The sequence below is a fragment of the Xenopus laevis genome, chromosome 2L, assembly GCF_017654675.1.
Source record: "Xenopus laevis strain J_2021 chromosome 2L, Xenopus_laevis_v10.1, whole genome shotgun sequence".
In the NCBI taxonomy this organism is placed as follows: domain Eukaryota; kingdom Metazoa; phylum Chordata; class Amphibia; order Anura; family Pipidae; genus Xenopus; species Xenopus laevis.
This window is the reverse complement of record NC_054373.1, coordinates 43,597,233-43,620,574: the sequence shown is the minus strand read 5'-3', so window position 1 is coordinate 43,620,574 and position 23,342 is coordinate 43,597,233. Positions and strand designations below refer to the sequence as shown.

The window sequence follows — 23,342 nt, the reverse complement described above, 5'->3', positions numbered from 1 at the left end:
GTGGGTGTTCCCTCCTGTTCCCCCCCGAAACGTTGATGTTTGGTGGCGAAGTGGCCGTTGCTAGCAAAAATTTGTCAGAAATCTCATCCGCAGGGACATCACCAATTTACTAACAGGCGTAGAGGACAATTCGCTAGAGAAAGATACCGTCTCTAGAGCATACCTCCCAACTATACAGTCCCTCTTTTGACAGCTCAACCCGCAGTCCCTCATTTGTACTGGAAAGTCCAGATTTTCTCTGCACTGAACAGGCAGAAAAAGAAACAAAGTTTCTAACTTAATTGGCTTTTGGCAGAGAGCCCAGAACAGCCACAGCTGCAGATAAGATACTTTTGTAACAATTTTGAGATAAGCAAATAAGTAATTGTAACAATATAAGATAACAGGTCTCTTGGGAGAAGTTAGACTCACAGCTAAAGGGCAATTCACCTTCATTAACAAAACGGTAATAACTGGAAATATGTTCAAACTTTCATATCCTGCCAAATTTTGTAAAATGAACATGGTGATTAGGGGGTGTGACCACAAAAATGGGCGTGGTCAACAAAAATTCATCTTACTGTCCCTCTTTTTAATTCCAAAATGTTGGGAGGTAAGCGCCAGCGTAGTTTCAGCCCTATAGCTCAGGAGAGGGATTGTTACTCCACAAATTCACTTAAGTGCGAATTTTACAGAACATTACCTCTTTCGCCAGAGTTTTCTTCGCTACCTTAAACAGGCGAACTGATAAGATGACGCTACATCCTCCTCAATCTTATGTCAGTGACATCATATCCTATATGCCAGAAAGTCATAGAAGTTCTAAAAAACTCTGGCGTCTTTTCATTTTTTTAAAGCGAGATTGCCTTCAAAAGTCCTTAATATTAAAGATTTTTGTGTTAACATTTTTTAAACCGATTCGAGGGGCATGCCACATTTGTTAGGGTGGGCTCATGTCTAGGGCATTAGAGGATCTCATTCTTTATTTTGCTTCCTTGGACCTGTGTAATAATAAGTAGCCACTTCAAGCATTTTAACCAAAATCTCTAATAAAGACGCCTATAGGATCTATATGTACTGGCCCTAGTCAAATTTACTGGAGTGTAAGAGATGTTTTGCTAGGCAGAATTAAACACTAGCAAAAGATCGCTAAGTAATGCTCACGCTGACGAATTAACTCATGCGAAACTTCGCCAGTGTTCGGCTGCTGAGATGTAACATTGAATTTAAGTGAATTAGCGTAATGAATTTACACCTGGCGAAGTGGTGCGAAGTGTGGCAAAGATTTCAATGTCAAAAATTTGCTCTTTAGTGAATTTGCCCCATAGAGCCCCACCCAAATCACTTGTGTGTGTGAACAGGCTAACGCAGTACACAAGGAGCAAATACGGGCAAATCCAATCAGATCAGCTTTTTCTTGGCTGTGTTTTCTTATAGTGTCTATATCCTACGGGCTAAACTCTTTGTTGGATGGTGTCGGATTGACAAAATGGGCTTGACATGGGTTAAAGGGTAAGAGGTGTGGGAGTTATACTCTTGAAGTATGCATGCACTTGGCTAGTGGGTGGGCACAGCGCCTCATACGAGCCAGAATTTTTTTTTTAAATATCATTTTTATTCACAATATTCATACAAGATTTTGCCATCTCCATATTGATAATATGGATTTTTATTACATACATTTCCCTTCCATTGGGGTTATGGGTACAATGTGTGAGAAGCCAGATTTTAGTGGTTAAACATGAAAGTGTTTCCTTTGTATCCTATGCAGCAGCACAGCATGAGATTCATTCTCTCCCTTAAAAGATAGACACACCCAGTTAGACACACCCCCCCAAAAAAACCAATTGAGCCTTCCATAAAGCCCCTCCTTTACCCCACCTGCACTATTGTTTTTTTCTGTCCTTCAGGACAGATAGGATCTCAGCTTTTACTGGAATCACTTTACCGTCCAATCCTTTGGTGGCACGATTCATGAAGGCTCTGGGAAAGATTCGTCTTTCTTTCAGGGAACCTATACATAGTTGGGATTTGAATATAGTTCTAAATAGGCTTTGTGCCACTCCGTTTGAGCCAATAGAAGAATCAGACATCAAATGGTTGTCTATGAAGGTTGTTTTTCTGTTAGCTATTACCTCAGGTAGGAGAGTTGGTGAACTAGGAGCCCTCTCTATAAAGGAGCCTTTTATCCTTTTTCTGGAAAATAGGGTTTTATTAAGAACAGAAATTTGTTCTTACCGTAATTTCCCTTTCCTTTGGATCCAAGCAGCAGCAAGGATCCCACCCTGTTTTTTCAATAAATAGTTGATAAGCATTATATGGTGTTACTTTTTTATGACAATAGTGCAGGTGGGGTAAAGGAGTGGCTTTATGGAAGGCTCAATTGGTTTTTTTGGGGGGTGTGTCTAACTGTCCTATCTTCTAAGGGAGAGAATGAATCTCATGCTGTGCTGCTGCGTAGGATCCAAAGGAAAGGGAAATTACGGTAAGAACAAATTTCCGTTTACTTGGCTCATGCATTTCTAAAGAACTTCTGCTTGGTAAAGTTGGGCTTCCATTAGTCCCTGCTACACTCTTATATATACTGTTTGCTGGGACTCATTGACTTTTCTAACATTACAACTTGCCTTGTGCTCCAGAAGTTATAAAGGAGAGATCTGGTGATTACAATTTTACATTTTGTAAAACATGAATGAAGCAGAATCAGTATCTTGTCCCACCTGCTGGTATATTTAAAAATAGGATTTGGCAAATCTTTTCCCAGCTGAATCACGAATCCTTCGATCTATTTCCTAAATTAGGAAGAGAGGAACATTTCCTGCATTGTTTTTATTGGGCAGAATTGTCACATGGTACAGGCACACATATAAATACGTGATAGACTTTACCCAGAGAAGAAAAATGCATAAGGAACATCATCAGCTGGGCTGAAAATTGTAAGTGAAATTCCAGGGTAAACACCATACTGGTATAGTGGTAAGTACCTAATTTATAGCTATTTATGGAGGGTAGAGCAGTTTGGGTACCCCCAGCTGCAATTCATATAAATTCTAGTCTAACAAATGTTACAGGGCAGTCTGCACAAAAGGGGTAAATAATTAGACATTATCGGCCCAGCACATAACTGAATTGCATTAAAGGTTTCATGAAAAAATAATTGTTTGTCTGTCCAAAAACTGGAGTGATGTTACCCCACTTATAGCAGTTATCTGTGACTGCTTATCTGCACACTGCAGTAACATTAATAAGCACACAATTCTAATTGCTATGGGTTACCTGAAAAAGGAAAATCTTCTGGGAATTTCCTACTTCCCAATCTGCTGGATATGAGATATGTAATAATATTTTGCTCTCTGTACAATTATCTGATAAACGAGAACAGTATAAAGTTAGGACCTAGTATATCTGGTTGTTAAAGGATTTTGTTGTTCAGCTGGAGAGCGACAAATTACACATCCTTAAAATATGCAGAATATTAGTGGTGTGTTTTTCATTACTCAGTGAGCTTTTTTAAATCAAGAATTCATTAACTTTATTAAATGCTGGCATTCTCTGTTCTGACACAGCAGAAACCTAAAACCTCATTTATAACCAAAGTGCAGTTCAGATGCAAATTGTCATGTTTTTCTCCACAATGCACATGTCTCTTTCCCCCGGCTTTACGGCAGTTGTTTGTCAAATTGCGTGCACTCTTGCACGCTGTGGCTAGAATGATCAGAAAGGCGATGGAGTCACGTTTGATGCGCCAATGGGAGCTGTGTTAATAACAGCATTAGAATGTTATCTGCTTTGAGCAAATCAGGAGCAGTTATTGACAACACCCTATAGGCAACACACTATTGGCGTTTTAATGGCCTCCCTCCGGGCCCTCTGCCACTACTCTAGTTCCCTCGCCGCCCCACCCTGCTGTGCTGCGTGTGTGCTGTTGCACATGTTGGTTTTTGGCACAACCTGCCCAAAGAAGGGAGGTCACAGCAGGAAGATTAGTGCAGGGAGCAGGTCTGGATCTCACTATAGGAACACTGGTATTACAATCTTGTCCAGGGTGGAGGTGATTCCAGGGTTCCCTAGCATCAGTTCACACATTCAGACACTATTGATCAGAGTAGGCTGGATAGACACATTGGTGCTCAGTGCAAGAACATCAAAGTGCAAGGGGTTTATTAGTATACGGATTCTCAAAATTAAATGCCACAACCAGTAGAGTAACTATAATATATGGTTCAAACATACGTGTCCCTAAAGAACTCAAGAATGAGCTTTTGGGAAAAAACAAGATACAATCACACTGTGTCAGAACATATATACCTGAAAAACAATTAAGGGACCTAAAAACCAGTGATTCACTTAACTTAAGGTGGCTATACACGGGCTGATAAAAGCTACCGAGTCGGCAGCTTATTGGCCCGTGTATGGGGCCCCCGACGGGCTTCCCCGATAGAAATTCGGCCAGATCTCGATCGGATGGGACAAAAAATCCCGTTGGATCGCAGCCGCATCTGTTCGTTGATGCAGTCCCGCGAAACGACCGCCCGTTCTAGTCGGCCGGCGATAGGCTGATGGCCATGTCATTCACTTCAATGTCCTATCCAGATTTCCTTATTTAAAAAAATCCGGACAGGAAGTTTTATCCTGGACAGCCTTTCCAAAATCCGGGCTGTCCAGGTGAAATCCGGACAGGTGACAACCCTACTTATCAGTCATGTACCACTCCAGCAGTCACAGGTTCTGTTACCTTTATAGTTGGCCAAACTATGTTTATGGAATATAACTAAGTTTATGGAATAAAACACCTAAAATCTGAGACTTAAACCTAAACAGGCACTGAAACAAAAGTGGTAACTAAGATTCCAGGGAGATTAGTTCCCCATCGACCAATCTCCTCTTCTTTGGATGACTAATCTTCCCAAAAAGCCTTCCCATGCTTCGTTTTCCGAAGTCGCCCGAAGTCTCTTCGTGAGGCAACTTTAGAAAAAGAAGCATTCCAATTGCCACCCTGACGGCAATTTCGGAAATCGAAGCGTAGCGAGTGCATTGCGCCGGTGTTTTCTCATTCAAGCAGGCGGAAGGCAGTTTGGGGAGATTGCGCCATGCAGAAGAGGTGATTAGTCACCAGGCGACTAAATCTCTCCGAATCTGCCCGTCTGCCCTTAGCATTAGTGTGTCACCACCCTTAGACTGATTTGGCAGCTTATCTGCCCATATGTGGGGGCTTCCGACAGGTCCCTCCGATCGATATCAGGCCAAAAATCGCCCTGATATCGATTGGGCAGATTTGATTGTTCCTGCAATCAAGGACCTATGACCCATCGGCGCCCATTCTCTTTGTTGTAATCGTTTGGCCCTAGGGCCGTATGTTTGGATAACCCTGATATCACCCTGCCGTTAGTGGGCATATCGGGGAAAAGATCCACTCAATTGGTGACCTCGCCAAAGGAGCGTTGCGGATCTTATCGTGTAAGGCCACCTTAAAGTGAAACTGACACTAAAATATTTCTTTTCATAATATTAACCTACGTTAAAAGTTACGTTTGTCGAATATTTTTACCTACAATCTGTTATCTTTATTAAACAATAAAAAGTTTAATAAAAAAAAAAAAAGTTACCTATAGGTCACGTTGATAGTTTTTTGCTGATAGTTGGCTAATTAGGATAAGGCGGGAAGTTAAAGTAGAATGGATGTATATGTTGCAGCCAATACAACACATCTATTCATTGATGCGGTCCCGCGATCCGACTGCCCATTGCTATTCGTTAGGATCACCTCAAGGTGGGCATATCGGGGAGAGATCTGCTCATTTGACAACATCGCCAAATGAGCGGATCTCTCAGAGTATGGGCACATTAAGATGTGCTGAGGTAACAATGTGTAATAGGCACATCAGGTTGCGATAGTGCAGAAAATTCAGGGAAAAAGGGATGGGTGGTTGGAATAGTGCTTGGCAAATGGCTGGAGTAAAGCCCGAAACGTTGCCAGTGGCACTTATTTAAACGTTTTTTCACTTTTTACAAACATTACTGGAGTGCTGTTGTTTTGTACTGATTTGTACTATTTTACCCTGATGCAGGGTTCACCTGGGGCTGCAAAAAGCCGTAGCACACTTCAACTGATTCTATTTGGTACCTCAGCTAAATAACTAGCAGATTTTTTTTTTTTTGAGTTTTTTAATTCTTTGCCTTCCTCTTCTGCCTCTTTCCAGCTTTCAAATGGAGGTCACTGACACCAGCATCCAAAAATCTATTGCTCTGTGGGGCTACAATTGTATTATTATTGTTGCTTTTTATTCCTTATCTTTCTATTCACCCACTGCCTGGTTGCTAAGGTAAGCAAGACCCTAGCAACCAGATAGTTGCTGAATTCAAAACTGGAGACCTGTTGCACAAAAATCTAAATAACTGGAAAAAAAAACACAAAAAAAGTATAATTCCATTTTCAAATTGTTTCCAAACATCAATGTCTATGTCATGCTAAAAGTTAATTTAAGGGTGAACTATCACTTAGGAGAAGTGAGCAAATGATCAGTCCTTTTGTCCTGAAGGAGAAAGGGTTTTTCCATCATGACAAAGAATTTGATTTATTAGATTACTGGGTAGAACAAACTGACCAATTAGTGACAGTCTAGGCATTTTTATTACAGCACCGTAATTCTGAGTAGACTCGGGAGTATTAGCTAAATCACACTAATGCAGGATGCTAGGGGGGAATATAGTAACATGCCTCCAGAATGTGTTCAACCCTTTCTTATGTGACAAAAGTGTCCATGGTTTTCTAAACAAGTGCCACTCCAATCTGTATTGAATACCATAGTCACTTATACACACCCCTTGTGCTTCTCTGTAGCTTTCCTCTCTGTTTTCAACCAGTAGCCCATTTAGCCCTGACCTTTGGCTGTCACACATGGAATACATTTCAAAATCCTGATAATAATTAAAAAAAATGGTGCAACCTCCCTGGACAAATGTTCTTTTGAAGTTTTTATTGGCTCTCATGCCTTGCATAGGTGGCCATAGCATCTAGTTACTACATTAGTCTTAAGGTGGCCTACACGGAGAGATCCGCTCGTTTGGCAATGTCGCCAAACGAACGGATCTCTCCTCGATATGCCCACCTTGAGGTGGGCAATATCGGGCTGATTCGATCAACGGTGGCTTTACGGGCGGTCGGATCGCGGGACCGCATCAACGAACAGATGCGGCCGCGATCCGACGGGATTTTTAGTCCCACCCGATTGTGATCTGGCCAACTTTCGGCCAGATCTCGATTGGGGAAGCCCCATACACGGGCCAATAAGCTGCCAACTCGGTCTGTCGGCAGCTTTTATCGGCCCGTGTATGGCCACCTTTAGAAATGTTGTCGGGACTAGGTGAGACAGGGCAAAGATCTGATGGGTTGAGGTGATGTTTAGATCTGCCTCCATCTTAGTATACAAGTCCCCAGTAACTGGGAGAAAGCAGGAGGCATCTTTGTAAGGGGCAATTATTGCTGGGCAGTTCCATATCCCTTTTAAGCAAAGCTACATTATTTGCTTCTTCCATGTTTTTTTTTTTTTTTTGGAATACAGGCAATATTAATTTGTATATTTATATTAGTTTTGTTTCATTTCAGAAGAGAGGATGGCATTCTTGTCAATCCATTGGTAAGTTAACCAGACCCATTCTCTCTTTTAATAATCCTAGGAGGCAGATTTATCAAGGGTCGAATTTGAAGTGTAAAAAAACTTCGAAATTCGACCATCGAATTGCATTACTTCGATATTCGAAGTCAAAGTTTTTGAAAAAAAAGTTTTTGAAATTGAATTTGGCCATATTCGGTCGAAGTCAAATCGTACGATGAAATCCTTCGATTCGAATGATTTAATAAATTGATCAAACAATTTTACTTCGACTTCTAAAAATGTCGCAAAATGTTGGCTAGGGGTTCTAGGAGGTCCCCATAGGCTAACATACCAATTCGGCAGGTTTAAGGTGGCGGAGTGTCAAAGTCGAACTTTTTTAAAGAGACAGTACTTCGATTTTCAAAGTCGAACTTTTTTACTTCGGATCAAAGTCGAATTTAGGCCTATTCGATGGTCGAAGTACCCAAAAAATTGTTCGAAATTCGAAGTTTTTAACTTTGAAAATTCACTTCGACCCTTAGTAAATCTGCCCCTAGGTGTTAACATTTCCGCACATTTTCCCCATCTTTAGAAAGTTTACTATTCTAAACTTTATTCCTCCCTTCTTAAGCTATTGTAAGAATGAAACAAATAACAGATCTCTCGGATTAATTAGACTTTTCATACTACGTTCTAACAAAACATCTCTGATTTTAATTATTTTATGGCCAAAATACTAAACTTCATATGGAATAACAAGTCCCAGAGGGTAAACTAAAAAACCTCTATATGCTACCAGGAACCAAGGAAGGTTAAGTCTTCCCAATCTCCTTTATTACTATTATGCAGCCCAACTAACTACATTACCTACTCTATGGGGTAGATTTAATAAGAGTTGGTTTGAAGATTCGAATTAGATTTTGGAGATTTATCATACTCTGTTTTCTTCTTGTTGTAACTTACAATATGCATTCTTGCTTTGCTTAGAAATATTTTGTAAACCTGACTGCAGACAAAATTTATGCTGTTATGTTTTTCAGGAGCCTTATAATTATATTTTCCCTAATGGTACTTCCAGTCACACAGACTGTCAATACTAAGCCCAACATTGTGCTATTCATGGCTGATGACCTTGGCATTGGTGATATTGGCTGTTATGGCAATGACACTATAAGGTAACTAAAGTAAGAACTGATTTTTGCTTTTCTCGCGACATGACCAACCTGTGTTTTTTTAGCAGTTCTTACAATGCAAACCTGGGTATCCCTAGGGCGGCATCGGACCTAAACATGCCCCTACGACGTGCGTGCTGACTTCACGTGACGCGTTTAGCATGTGGAGTCACTTCCGCAGTGTTCCTTGGACCCCCTACCCATTACCCCCTCAGCTCTGTCACTGGATTTCCTATGGAAATTCGTGGCGTAGGGTGGGGAGGGTTTTTTAAAAATAAATAAATAAAAAAATACGCCCCAAAACCGTGCTGCCCTAGGCACAGGCCCTCTGGGGCCTATATATAAATACAGCCCTGGGTATCCCCCCAGCCTCAAACCACTTTAGTGGTTACGTTATATCTGCTAAATTTGTGGCATACTCCTTCTCACTGACCGCATGCACCCACATTTTCCCCCTCTCCCTTAACCTCTATTCTGTGTTATGTGAGTAGCCAAGCGCTGGAGAACATGCTGATTTTGTAAAATATCCAACTCCGAATTGAAACAGGATAATCAGCTGCAGGGCTGAATTTATACATAAGGTACCCTTAGGTGCGAGCATGTATGCATGCATGTAGTTTTATCTTGGCAGGTATTGGAGCGTAAAGAGCTAATAAATCTCCTATATGTACCACATGGCCCCAGTGCTTCCGAAGCGATTGTGAAGTGGCTGAAAGGCATGAGCCCCAGGCCCAAGCCTCTGTGGCCTTTCCACAAATCTGAGATAATCAGCTGAAGTAAATGTACTCTGTAGGTTTGTATTGCAATTTAATATGTCTCTGTATGTTGTGCTTAGGGTTGACACCTTTCTTGAAAAAAAAAACTAGCCTTCCTACTGTATAATTTTTTACCAGAAAGGCCGGTAAAATACAGGGCAGGCGGCAACCCTAGTTGCCCAGCCTGAAACTGAAAGAACCCCCACTGTCTTAGAAAAGTTGCTAGCAAGTCTGACAAATTTTTATATAATATGATTTAGTACCATTAAAGAAATGTATACAGGACATGGCTCAGGAGACTGTTTGGTTTCGGCATCTAGAGAAAGCAGACAATGCTGCTGCTGGGGGGCCCAGAAAGTATAGAGGGCCTTTTAGGGGAACTGCCTGATAAGCAGGCTCAATATATAAAAATGCATTATTCTATAAAGCTAATGCCACATGGGGGCTGAAATCAGCCTGCTTAAATACATAGCCTCCTCTTCTTTTCGTATCCAGAACCATTCTTTGCCAAAATCAGCCACGTGGAGGCTTTTGTCCATGTAGGGCTGAAATCAACCTGCGTATTCAGCAGTCTTATTTCAGCCCCTGTGTGGCACTAAACCCTAAAATAATTTTGCATTGAGGACCAGGACTTCTAGTTACGATACTCTGACTTTGCCTGACTGTCAAGTAAGTGCTGTTCCTATTTTTCTGTGTTGGACTTTTATTACCCAGCTGTAGAGCCATCTATAATGTGGCTGCTGGTACCACCCAAACAACATCTTTTACACTTTTGGTTCCATACGTGATAAAGTTACTGGTCAGTCCAGGGATGACTGATGTACTAACGTAAATCTATTGCCATATATGGACAAACAATCCCTGTATCGCTAAGGGGGAGGCATTATTTGGCAGCTGTATAAACAAAAAAATCTTAATGTCTTAAATATATTTATACGGATGAGTGCAGAGGATTTATTGCCTTTATACAGTGCTGTGGAATATGTTGGTGCTTTATAAATATGTGTATGTATAAATTCCAGACATAATACATTTCCTTTTTCCCCCTCTAAACAAATCCCTTTAATATATCAGTATAATGTGGGTTCCTAAATTTAGCTTGAATTTTCTTTTAAAGGAGTAGAAAAGTTGAAATCCTTGGGGTGACAAATATAAGGCACCACCGAGTGATTATAATTACTTACCCAATACCTTGATAATAGTACCTAAGCTGATGCAGTTTTCCGCTAACAGTAGCACCGGCTCAGGGTATCAGATAAGTGAGTGATTTAGATGTTTCTTCTCTTAAATGTGTTTCAAGTAATTTATTATTTGTGTCCAATAAGGATTAATTATATCTTAGTTGGGATCAAATACAAGCTACTGTTTTATTATTACAGAGAAATAGGAAACAATTTTTTAAAAATTGGATTATTTGGATAAAATCAAGTCTATGGGAGACAGCCTTTCTGTAATGTGGAGCTATCTGGATAAAGGGTTTCCGGATAATGGATAACATACCTGTATTAAAAAAATATGCCCCTTTGTCTCTAAGGACACCTAATATTGACAGACTTGCAAAGGAAGGCCTGAAACTAACCCAGCACATATCAGCTGCACCACTCTGTACACCAAGCCGAGCTGCATTCATGACTGGACGATACCCGATAAGATCAGGTGGGGAATCTGTAAATTGTACCCTAATTGTCGCCAAAGAGGTTGACAGTATGGCTGGCTCTACCTTCTCTGCCAACATAGAACTATTGTTTGAGACTATGCCCTCCGCTATCATGCTAAGACTTTGCTGTACCCCATGATCCCAAATCTTAAAAGAATTACAGATTATATAAAGACTAAAGTGACACCCATTGTTCTGGTCACAATTCATTTAACATTTGAGTGAAAAATGACTTAATATAACACATTATTTATTAGGTATGGATATCACCAATGGATTTCGAGTCATTATATCAACAGGATCATCTGCTGGGCTCCCTCCTAATGAGACAACATTTGCTACAATACTACAACAGCAAGGCTACTCCACTGGCCTTATAGGTAAGGGCTACTTTAATATGGACAATTTAATCAAATAACTGTTTGCTCTGTCTGATATATAAAATATCTTTGTTTTCTACAGGAAAGTGGCACCTGGGTGTGAACTGTGCGTCACGTAATGACTTCTGTCACCATCCAAACAACCATGGTTTTAATTACTTTTATGGCATGCCCTTTACTCTTTACAGTGGATGCAAGCCAAACTTTACTGTTGAAACTTCGAAATCACCAAAACCACGGATTACTTTTTTCACTCAAGTTATCAGTCTTGGCGTGCTTACATTAATTGCTCTGAAATATAGCAAACTCCTTCCCGTTAATGGAATATTCCTAGCTTCTTGTGTAGTCTTTAACCTATTGCTTATCATCTATTGGTACGTGTGGTTTCAATATAGTCATTACTGGAATTGCATACTCATGAGAAACCATCAAGTTACCGAACAACCAATGAATACTGAAAGGACTACGTATCAAATACTGAAAGAAGCGCATTCATTTATTGAAAGGTATGTATTTATAAAAACTCAGGCGTTAATCAAGATTTGTCATAATGTAAGGAAAACTGAACTTAATAATAATGCAACAACTTCCTAGGAGTTTAATGTGGTGGATTTGGCACTGAGAGCCACCCTAAGGCAGCCCGGCCGATGCCAACCTCCCCACCTAGTTTTCTTGTATAGGAGTGGAGGCGCATTGCTAGTGCAGAGAACATGTAGTATATTAAATAAAACATCCCATCGTATACAACATTGTTTGGACTGCACTGGCTCAAGGCATTGTTGCAGGCTGGTTGGCCACAACTGTCATGACCTTAAGCTGCTGGCCTCCGGCCTGTCAATTTATAGAGCTTGCCCCGCTCCTTTTGTAACATCACCATAGGGCGGGTCTATAAATTGAGTTGCCAGAGAAGCACATCAAGGAAAACTCGACCTGCTGATGACTACACATACTCTGTGCTGCTGTCACTTACTGAGCTTAGGGACCCACTCACAATATACAGTACACATAGAATATAAATGTCACAATATAAGGCTGATTAGTAATTAATACAGATAATTACTACATGGCAGCACAGAAACCAGTGCAACTAGCATCAGAATTTAATAATCAGCCCTCTAGCATCAGCTTATATTACAGACCAACCTCATTTTCTGCTTGATAATTTGTAACAACCCCATAGTTTAGCTTCTCAACAGCTGATCAGAGCCCACTGAGCATGTGAGTGTCACAGACACTTTCCAAGATGGTGACTCCCTGTGACAAGTTTGAAGTCCTGGATCATTGCTGCTATTGACAAGCTGAAACTTTAGGCTGGTGCAATAAGTTCAGTGTATAAAATGTGGAATTTTTATCCATATTTATTTTTAGGGTTTAGTTCTCCTTTAAACCTGGTAAAACATTTGTTTGTATATATTGTATATCTTGTTTCATATGTTTAGCATATTTTGTACTCAATGCAGCCTCCCTGTTGTTTGATATACATATACAGGTAAAGGACAGTGGCGTAAATTATGCCCCCACAGACCCTGCAATGCAGACAGGGCCAGATTTGTGCAAAGGCCACCAAGGCCAGGCCTAGGGTGGAAGGATTTTAGGGGGCAGGATGCTGCCCAACCACACCCACGTTGGTTCAGAAACACTGGGATGCGCAAGAGATAAAATAGTTTTTTAAATTTCCCGTGCGGCAATCCATATTGCTCCAGTCCAGATGAAAATTTGCACGAATAAAAGGGAGAGGACGGGGGCGACGAACATCAGCGGGCCTAGGGGTGCCCGCTATGTAAATTCATCCCTGAATGCAGGGGGGCATCAGGCTGTTAACACAGGGTGGAGCCACACAAAGGGGATTGGAAGAGAAGGATAAGAAAAGTGAGGTTATTGCAAGGGAAGGAAGCAGGAGGAAAAAAGAAATGGAGGGGAGGTACGGATAGGGAAGACAGAGTGATTTGTACTCCTCTGGTCTGGGCAGTTAGTTTAGAGGCAGCAGCAGTGAGAGGGTTTGCAGGCTGCTTTTGAGCTGACTCTAGGGGGCAGATTTATCAAGGGTCGAATTCGAGGGAATTTTCGAAGTAAAAAAATGTAAAATTCAAAGTAATTTTTTGGATACTTCGACCATCGAATAGGATACTACGACTTAGACTCGAAGTAAAATAGTTCGAATATTCGACCATTTAATAATCGAAGTACTGTCTCTCTAAAAAAACCTTTGATTTCAATACTTTGCCAAATTAAACCTGCGAAGTGCTATGTTAGCCTATGGGGACCTTCTAGAGCAAGTTTTTTGAAGTCGAAGAAAAATCGTTTGATCGATAGATGAAATCTTTCGAATCGTTCGATTCGAAGGATTTCATTGTTCGATTCAAAGGATTTCACAGTTCGATCCAACGATTTTACTTCGACCGCAAATGGCCACATTCGACTTCGATATTTGTATTCCAATTCGAATTTCAAAGCTGTATCTACTTCGAAATTCGACCCTTGATAAATCTGCCCCTAGGAGTAGGTGTTGCGCAAAACTGGTCCTGTGACTGCATAGCAATTTTTCTAGGTGAAAACGGTGGTGGACACTGTTATAAACAGAACAGAAAGTCCTCTGAAGGTGGGCCCCACAAACTCTAGTTATGCCACTGGTATAGAATTCGTTATTCGGAAACCAGTAATCCGGAAAGCTCAGAATTACAGAATGGCCATTTCACAGACTCCAAATAGACATTTTATCCAAATAATCCAAAACATTTTTTAAAAAATGATTTCCCTTCTCTCTGGAATAATAAAACAGTACCTTGTACTTGAACCAAACTAAGGTGTGTCTGTGTGTATATATATATATATATATATATATATATATATATATATATATATATATATATATATATATATATATACTTCATTCAACATGCATATAGCCATTTATGCTGCTAGGCTGGCTTGTGAGCATTTGTGTAAGCATGCACCTATACATGTCTGTGCACACCGTAGCAATGTGCATATTGATACACATTATTTTTATTCTTGAAAAATGACAATTATCCTGTCATTAATCTTTTCCAGAAACAAGAATGTTCCTTTTCTGTTATTTGTTTCATTTTTACATGTTCACATACCACTCATTACCACAAAGAGATTTACTGGGAGAAGCAAACATGGAATTTATGGGGACAATGTAGAAGAATTGGACTTTTTGGTAGGTAAGTGGCATTCATACAAATATAACGACTCCTTTAAAATCTGTGCTGTATAAAAAACAGCACTACTTTCAACAAATAATAATAAACACATGAAATACTTGACCCAACAACCTTTACGAGCAAAAAGTAGTTATTTGTTGCTGTTCTTTTTTGATTGGTTTGCCCTCCAGATTGAAACTACAGTAATAGGGCTGTTCAGTGTCGGACTGGCCCACCTACAGGGGCTCTTCGCCAATGAAGCGAGTTGAGGCTGTCGTCTCAGGCGGTAGCGCACCCACTAGGTACCAGGGGTGCTAAAAATTCGCTCCTGGTACTTTAAGAGCCGAATTTCCAGTTTTCAAACCAGAAATTTAGCTCTTCTATCACAGAGAACGCAGTTAGGCTCTCTGCGCTACCGTACTGACCCTCTCTGCCACCCTCGTGGACCTCCTCAGGCGAAAAAAAAGGTAAGCGCACGGGGTAGGGGGGGCGGCAGCAAATGCTGCTGCCTCAGGCGGAGGAGGGGCCAGGATCGCCCCTGCCCACGTAGATACCAGGAAAACTCCCGGTGGGCTCAGGTGTCAGTGGTCCCTCTTGCTTCTAACCATTTGTCATATTTCATGGTCATTCCCATTTAAACAAAGAGGTTTAATAATGGAAGAATTGAGTATAGTATATAGAGATAAAAGACTAGGAGAATAAAGAGGTTGAGGAGAGGAGGAATAATAGTTTGGAAGGTGGGCCCTCAGCCTAAGGGTTTCTGGCGGGCCCCTGGCATCCCAGTCTGACACTGGGGCTGTTTAACATGTGACAATTAAACTGATAAACGTATCTTTAATTACAGGTTCGGTGGTTGATGCTATTGATACAGCAGGCCTGAAAAACAACACATTAATATATTTCACCTCAGACCATGGAGGGCATTTAGAGATGACTGATGGAAAACTCCAATTGGGTGGATGGAATGGAATTTACAAAGGTGAGAAAAGACATGCTTATATACAGTAAATACATTTAGCTAGTAGGTAGTAGGTGCCTAGTGATAATTATTAGATTAAAGTGCAGTGCTAATTTAAAAAGGTCTAATAGAATCAGCTAGGGAATTTGGTCATGGTTTTTTTTTTTTTTTTTCTCAATATTTTTATTTTGTTTTACAAAGAAAAAGAAACAGAAGAAAATCAAATTACAGCCATTACACCTATTTTCCATGAAAAGTCTTACAGAAAGTAATGCATTGCATGTAAAAAACAGCTTCTATAATGCAAAGATACAGATTACAATTATTGCAGTCAACAATGAGGAAAATAGGACACCAACCTTAGTTAGACAGGAAAGAATAGACAGAAGTGGTAAAACAGAAACCAAAGAACGTATGGTTTTTTTAATAAAATAATGAGATAATAGAAATTTAGTAAATAACCCCCTTAATAAATCTCGAATTTTTAGAGCTTTTTAAAAAAACAAACAAAAAAATAAATAAGGAAAACCACAAATTTTTAGAGATTCATGGAAAAAAACAAATTTGATTGTCAGTAAATGGGTCCAATGCCAAAAACCCCAAAATGTATGTGTTTTTTAGTATAAAATCTGAATTTTTAGTGGATTTATTATACCCTGAGTATGGAAAAAGTCAGAATCCGAAAATCCAGCATCTCAGACCTGTCGAAGTTGCATATAAATCAGTGAGATAATAGAAATTTAGTAAATAACCCCCTTAATAAATCTCGAATTTTTAGAGCTTTTTAAAAAAACAAACAAAAAAATAAATAAGGAAAACCACAAATTTTTAGAGATTCATGGAAAAAAACAAATTTGATTGTCAGTAAATAGGTCCAATGCCAAAAACCCCAAAATGTATGTGTTTTTTAGTATAAAATCTGAATTTTTAGTGGATTTATTATACCCTGAGTATGGAAAAAGTCAGAATCCGAAAATCCAGCATCTCAGACCTGTCGAAGTTGCATATAAATCAGTGGGAGAAGTCCCAAATATTTTTTGATCTGTGCTGGGTTTCGTGCAATAACCTGAAGATTTCAGGTGAAAAATCAGTAAAATTTGTACGATTTGTATTTTTCATGGTGTTTTTTTCCCACAAACAAAATGTTTGGAAAAGTGTATAAATAAATAAGGTGACAAAACCCATGTGGATTTGGTCAGTTTTTTTTTTTTTCATGATAAATTCGGACTTTGATAAATACGTCTCAAACCATCACAAAACGCATTCCTAACAACTTATTCCTTGTAAAGTTCAGACACGTTTAGGAAATATTTTTATATATTTATAAAATATTAAGTGTGCTAACGAGTGCTCTACTGTTCCTACAGTTGCATTTGTTTCCTAGAGATGCAGAATGAGGATTTGGGGTATCTAATCAGAAAACATGGATATTATGGAAAGAGAGAGAGAGCACTTTCTGGTGTTTTTCTGTGAACTAATCAAGTTCATATGTGATTTATTTTTTCTTCTGCAGGTGGAAAGTTTATGGCTGGTTGGGAAGGTGGCATAAGAGTACCAGGCATATTCAGATGGCCTGGAGTCATATCTCCTGACACAGTATGTGATGAACCAACAAGTCTTATGGATATTTTCCCCACTGTACTTCATCTAGGAGGAGGAGAATTGCCAACAGACAGGTTAATCAATGTTAAAATCAGTGTTTGTATTTTTAGACTGTTAATACCAGGCAAGTGGCAGCAACCGTAGGGTTAACTGAGGTGTACATACGGTGCATAGACACTTGGGGTTACTGACTTTCAAGATCCTGCTAATATCTCAAAAACCCACTCATCGTTTCCATTCACACCACAATTCATGTTTGCCGTACCCATGTATGTATGGCTCTGAATTATAATGCTGTATACGTGCTATTAAAGTAGGGGTTCTGGATGCATAGTTGGCAAAAAATATAATTTTTTGTCCGCTTCTCCCTTCTCTTGCCAAAAATAAAGTAAGGTTTATGCTCAGGCGTGTTTCAGCCTGTAATGCCACCTGAGGTGTTCGAAATGCTGCTCCGCCCATCGCGCTTACCTTAAACTTACCAACGGTGGTCCGGGGGGGGGGCGCATCGCTAGTGCAGAGCGAAATTGTGCTCTCTGCTCTAGAAAAGCCGAATTTCCGGTTTAAGAAACGGAAATTCGGCTCTTAAAGTTACCAGGAGCGGCTTTTTGTTGCCCCTGGTAACTTCTGGGGAGCTGACGTCTGAGGCAAGGTGCTCACCTTGGCTCATGGCAGAAACGCCACTGTTTATGCTTCTCATTTTTGTTTTTAGGAAATTCGGTTTTTCACTGCATTTCATAAAACTAAAATAGATATTTTTTGCCATAAAGGGAATACACTCCCAGTTAGAAAGACTGTATAATGCACCCTCGCGCTCTGCAGATGCAATGAATCAGAGAGAATGTAAGACAACCTTTAATGATAGATAAAATAAAATCAAATTCATAAATGTAGCTTAGATTAAAAATGTCACTCAAGGTATAAAGTATTCTGGGGAAAAAAAGAAATCTCCATGATGGCAATATTTAAGATTAATATAAGATTGTTTTGCACACCGCTCCTCAAAGGTTTTGGTGGTAGGTGCATTGCTGACAATTTATTAGATACTACTGCTACTAATTATTGGACTTGTAAATAGTGCCGTGCCTCTTTACAGCTTCTGAGTGAGAGTATTCTGTATTAATATGTGTGCTACCTATTACAGTCTTTTTTCCTATATTTATGTCTCAAAGGACAATCGATGGTCGGAACCTAATGCCTTTACTGAAAAACCAAACATTGCATTCTGAGCACGAGTTCTTATTTCACTACTGTGGGCCACACTTGCATGCAGCTCGGTGGCATGAAAAAGAAAGTAAGTGTTCCTGAGAATTCCTTCTACATAAAACCTGTGGAACTTCCGAAAGTTCCTGGATACAGTACTCACAAAATATCCAAGCTTAAAACCTACAGCTGCGATCAGATCTTTTGTAGGCTGATACAGTTGTTTTTCTGTGCCACTGCAGGCCAAGCCGGCCAGGCACCCTAGGCATCCCGCCCCCCCAAATTGACCTCCCCCCCCCCACATGCAGGCGCAAATGAACAAGCAAGCGAACACACGCATGAGCAATTGTGCTCACATTGTTTTGCTGATGTGCTGGTAAGGGAAGAATAGTTTGCACTAGGGCAGACTACATATGAGGTATGTGCCTGTTGCCTCCCCATCATTGTAACCAAGGCATATGCCTCTTCTGCTTACCCGTAGTTCCGACCCTGGTTCTGTTTTTACTTTTATATTCAGCTTTTTGGGATGTATCATGTGCACATACAATGTTAATATATTCTGCAATGCAAATGTAATACAGTATTCTGTAATACACAAATTCATGATAAAGCCAGGTGCACAATGTGCATTCACTCATATAAGTTCTACAAATCACATCATATGCATATTAGTTATTCATGGAATCCAAGATTCAGTTTGGGATCTGGCAGAATCTGCGCAATGCCAAGAACCTGGCTGAACTGAATCTGAACCCAACAAACAACTCCAATTTGAGCCCCCAGCAAGAGTTTGGATTTCGCTAATGCATATCGTAGTTATACAGTTCCTATGTTCAATATAAGCCATAAACATGCATGGTCCATACACTGCCCAATCAGTTAACAATTTGGTTAAGGAAGGATAATTCAGCAGCCAATATCTATGCCACCTAGTTTGGTCCCCTGTGTATTGAACTCCTCCTTACCATTTAAGAAGGAAGAAATTGCATCTGGGGACCTTCCTAACTAACTGCCATCCTACTAGTATTTCACAAAGCTCCCTTAGAGCTTTTTTCAGACTAGTAGTCTTGTGCGTACATGCAATTGTAGTAACATTTTTTGAATTTACACAATGCAAAAGGGAGACTTGGTAAGTACCAAAAAGCTCCATGAACTAACGCAATTTTTTTAGAACAGGAGAACCAGTCTGGGGAAAAACATTCTATTGCTGCCTAACATATTGAAACCCCATGCATTACCCTTTCCTCGTTCTTTAAAATCTCCACCCAATGTTGACTTGTTACATGCCTTAGCATCAGAATCCCCCTTGAGCTGTAAACTATTTATTGCCCACTGGCTGCTCTAACCTAATATTCCATCTTACGTCACTTAAACCTGTAATAAATTCCCCATGTAATTGGAGGGATGCTCCTCTCATAAAAAATGATCATCATCCCCAGAACCCCATAATGAAATATATACTGATTCTTTTGTGCAAAATTATAGAAGCCATTTAAAGTGTGTTCAGCATTGTGGTTGTCCTGTACAATTACTGAATAAAGGAAACATTACATTATATACTGTACATGTTCACACCCATTTCTCAGTTGAGAATTGGTGGAGATCCAGATGGGTTTCTCTGTTATAACTCTAATGTACAAAAATGACATTATGGCACACCAAAGAGAAAGAATCTAATTTTGGGTCACTATGTGGACATCTACTAGTGCAATCAAGTACGATCTGGAGCCAGTTTAACCATTCATGCTGGCCATGAAATCATATGGAGATCTATACAATTATTACAAACACAACAGATTTAAGTAAAAAAGTAAGGAAATAGGAAACCATGAGTTTTGACTGTCATCCAAATTATCAATTTGTACCAACTGACTTGTTACTTTGCAGAGCTCTTCTGTGTTTCTTAATGTAGAAAAAAACAACTTTTTTAAAAATCTGTAATATGTATTTTTTCCTAGGTGGTGCTGTTTGGAAGGCTCACTTTATTACCCCAGTATTTTATCCAGAAGGTACTGGAGGCTGCTATGACATAAGGATTTGTCCATGTGGTGGGGATCGTGTAACATACCATGAGCCTCCATTGTTATTTGAGATCTCAAAAGACCCTTCTGAGTCCAGTCCACTCCAACTTGAGTTAAAGCCACAATATGTGCAAGCAATTAATCGCATTAAACAAGCAATAGCAGAACATCAGAGAACAATAACCCCAGTACCACAACAGTTGACTTTTATGAATAATCTTTGGAGACCATGGCTTCAGCCATGTTGTGGGACATTTCCTTTTTGCTGGTGCGACAAAGACATTAACATGACTTCGGCAGACTTTACTATGTGAACATATTCAGTTATATTCTACATTCTGTTTGGAGTATTATCCCTTTAACTAATCTTGACTGTAATGATGATGATGATCATGGTAGAGATTATGACGTGAGACTGATTTATTTGCTTGCAGTATACCATTCAAATGCATGTTTTATTGTTAAAGACATTTACTATGGATATAGCCCAAAATCTAATGAGCTGGGTAGAATATTTTAAGTAACACTGGGCAGGTGTATGTTCTGTATAGTATAATAGTTTCCAAGTTCACTAGATTGCAGATAAACAGAGCAAGGGATCATTGGGAGAATAACAGAAAATGGCACAAGGTGTTCTCATAGAAAGAAAATACCAGACATTGTATATTTTAGAAGAGTGCCAAACCCAGGTAAAAAGTCAGTGATTTTATTAAGGGGGTTGAGGTGGCATAACAAGCCCTCCCACCAAGTGACTTTAACTTTCCTTGTCCTTTTACAGTATGTAAGTAATAGGATCTCTATTAATGTGTCATTATTAATTTGAGAAGATTTAAATGTTGTAGCTAAGAATACAGGCAGAATAAATGGAAGTTGGCATCAAAGAAACTCATTCAATACCTTCCATAACTACCTCCAAAATGGTTTCATAAGCAGACAGTCCCAAAAATATGTTTACTAGTGACATGGTTCTATGTGCATCTTTAGAATCAATTATCCCCGACTTAATCCCATCTAACCTGGTCACCAACAGTAACAGCCAAGTCACCTGAGATCACTAATTTGCACCCAAATCCTTTCTCATTTACCAATAAAAGTGTAGAATTTGCACCTGAAATCATCAGAATCATCTGGAGCAGGGAATGTGATTGGGGTGTGGTTTGGTTGACCAGGAGTATGGTTGGGGGCAGAGCTAGCTCAGTAAGATGCACCCAGATTCCATTAGACCTGGGTGGTCTCTGAAGGCGAGTGATGCAATTACAAATATGTAACTTGTTTCCTTAATTGGACCTTGTCAGTTTTACTAATCTTGCAACATTTCACTTTTTTGTACCACACTTGCCCCTTAGCTGCACCCAGTCCAGTGGTACTTACCCACTTCCAGTATTTAGTGTAAGATGTGAAATGGGAGCAGCATTTCTAGATCATGCTGGTCTGTAGTAGGTGTGACCTTTCAATATGATGGAGTACAAAGGTAAACAGTACTACCAGGACTGGGATTTAAAATAGCCCCCCTTGCTCACTCACTAACCCCCCTCGCACACCCCAGAACACACACACTCGATCCTCATGCCCCCCCCCATGCTTGTACCTCTTACCTTCTTCTGAAGTTCTTCTGCTGCAGTTTCCACGGTCACTGGGACTGTGCCCCAGTTCAGATGTGTCCAGCACATCCCCAGCCCCCCCCAGCAATTTGCTGCCCTAGACCCGTGCCTTTGTGAACTTCCGACTGCACCAGCACCGACCCACTGTGACTAGGGTTGCCACCTGGCCAGTATTTTACCGGCCTGGCCGGTAAAAATGATGGCCGATCCCAATGTTATTAATAGGGAAAAAAGATAAATATATAGGAAGGCCGGTATTTTTTTCCAGAAAAGGTGACAACCCTAACTGTGACTGACAACCAGCTCTCTGCACTTAATCTTGGTCAGAGTGTTAGAAGGGCAAGTACTGCTCAACTAGGAGAAGCTTAGGGTACTGACAACAGTGCTGTGCTGCATGGTCAGTAATACATACACATTCATTATAGTTATAGGAACAGGACAGTATCCCTTTAATAAAGCTGAGATTGGTGTGGGGGCCCAGGCAAATTTTGTAAGACACTAGTTACATAATGTAGGAAGTCTACTTATTAAATGGAGGTTCTCTTTCAGTTAATCAGTTTTGGAAGTAGATGGGCTTTATGCACAAAATAAGTTTAGTTATTGATAAGGGCAACAAGAGCGTAAGTGTCATAAGTTTGTCTGTGGTTCCTAGTCTGTCCCATATCTGGAGAGAGTGCACAAGAAGAGGGTGACTTTAAATACAAGATGCTCTATCCCATGCATCTAATGTTGTTCCATCTCAGTCTTTAACTTGGATTCTATCTCCCTCCAGACTTTACCTTCCCTCACACACAGACACTCCATTTACCCCTCCTCCCTCCATGTGGATCAGTCACAGATCACTTGTCCCTTCACACAGCAGCTCCCTCCTCCCTCCTTCAACCCCACACAAGCCTGTACCCCCTGCACCCTCCTAGTGCTGTCTTCACCCCGCACCCTCCTCTTCCCCCCTGTGAATATGACACGCTGTCCTCCCAACACACACAGAGCTAAACATTCACCTCCTTCAATAAGACACTTCTCTGTGCATACATGCTGCCACACCAAGTCCCACCAGAAGACTTCTCCCCTCCTCACACACTGGTCCAGCCCGCCCTACAGAGCAGTGTGTATGCAAATGAACCACACTGATGAAAGGGCCCCATCTGCAAAGGGATCCATCTGAGGTGAATATCTCATCAACTGCACATTTTTTGTTAAACATTTATATGGCAAAGCTTGTTATTTTTACATGAACTGTTACATTTTTGAATGT

The 23,342-nt window shown here is 40.2% G+C and overlaps 1 protein-coding gene across 6 annotated transcripts; it reads left to right on the top strand.

Moving 5' to 3' along the window:
• Nucleotides 1–1,847: 1,847 nt before the first annotated feature.
• On the top strand, nt 1,848–21,562 carry arsl.L (arylsulfatase L L homeolog). 6 transcript variants are annotated; one of them, XM_041581789.1, is made up of 12 exons: nt 1,848–2,119; nt 2,406–2,464; nt 7,589–7,616; nt 8,615–8,749; nt 11,036–11,157; nt 11,416–11,538; nt 11,621–12,044; nt 14,590–14,726; nt 15,550–15,684; nt 17,177–17,339; nt 18,435–18,556; nt 20,424–21,562. In XM_041581789.1, the coding sequence occupies exons 1-12, from the start codon at nt 2,076–2,078 to the stop codon at nt 20,798–20,800; spliced, it is 1,869 nt and encodes a 622-aa protein (XP_041437723.1). In that variant the 5' UTR covers nt 1,848–2,075; the 3' UTR covers nt 20,801–21,562. The 6 variants fall into 6 exon arrangements, with proteins under 6 accessions (XP_041437723.1, XP_041437722.1, XP_041437725.1 ...); XM_041581788.1 differs by having other exon boundaries at nt 7,586–7,616; XM_041581791.1 differs by lacking the exon at nt 1,848–2,119 and adding an exon at nt 2,781–2,915 and having other exon boundaries at nt 2,401–2,464; nt 7,586–7,616.
• Nucleotides 21,563–23,342: the final 1,780 nt, after the last annotated feature.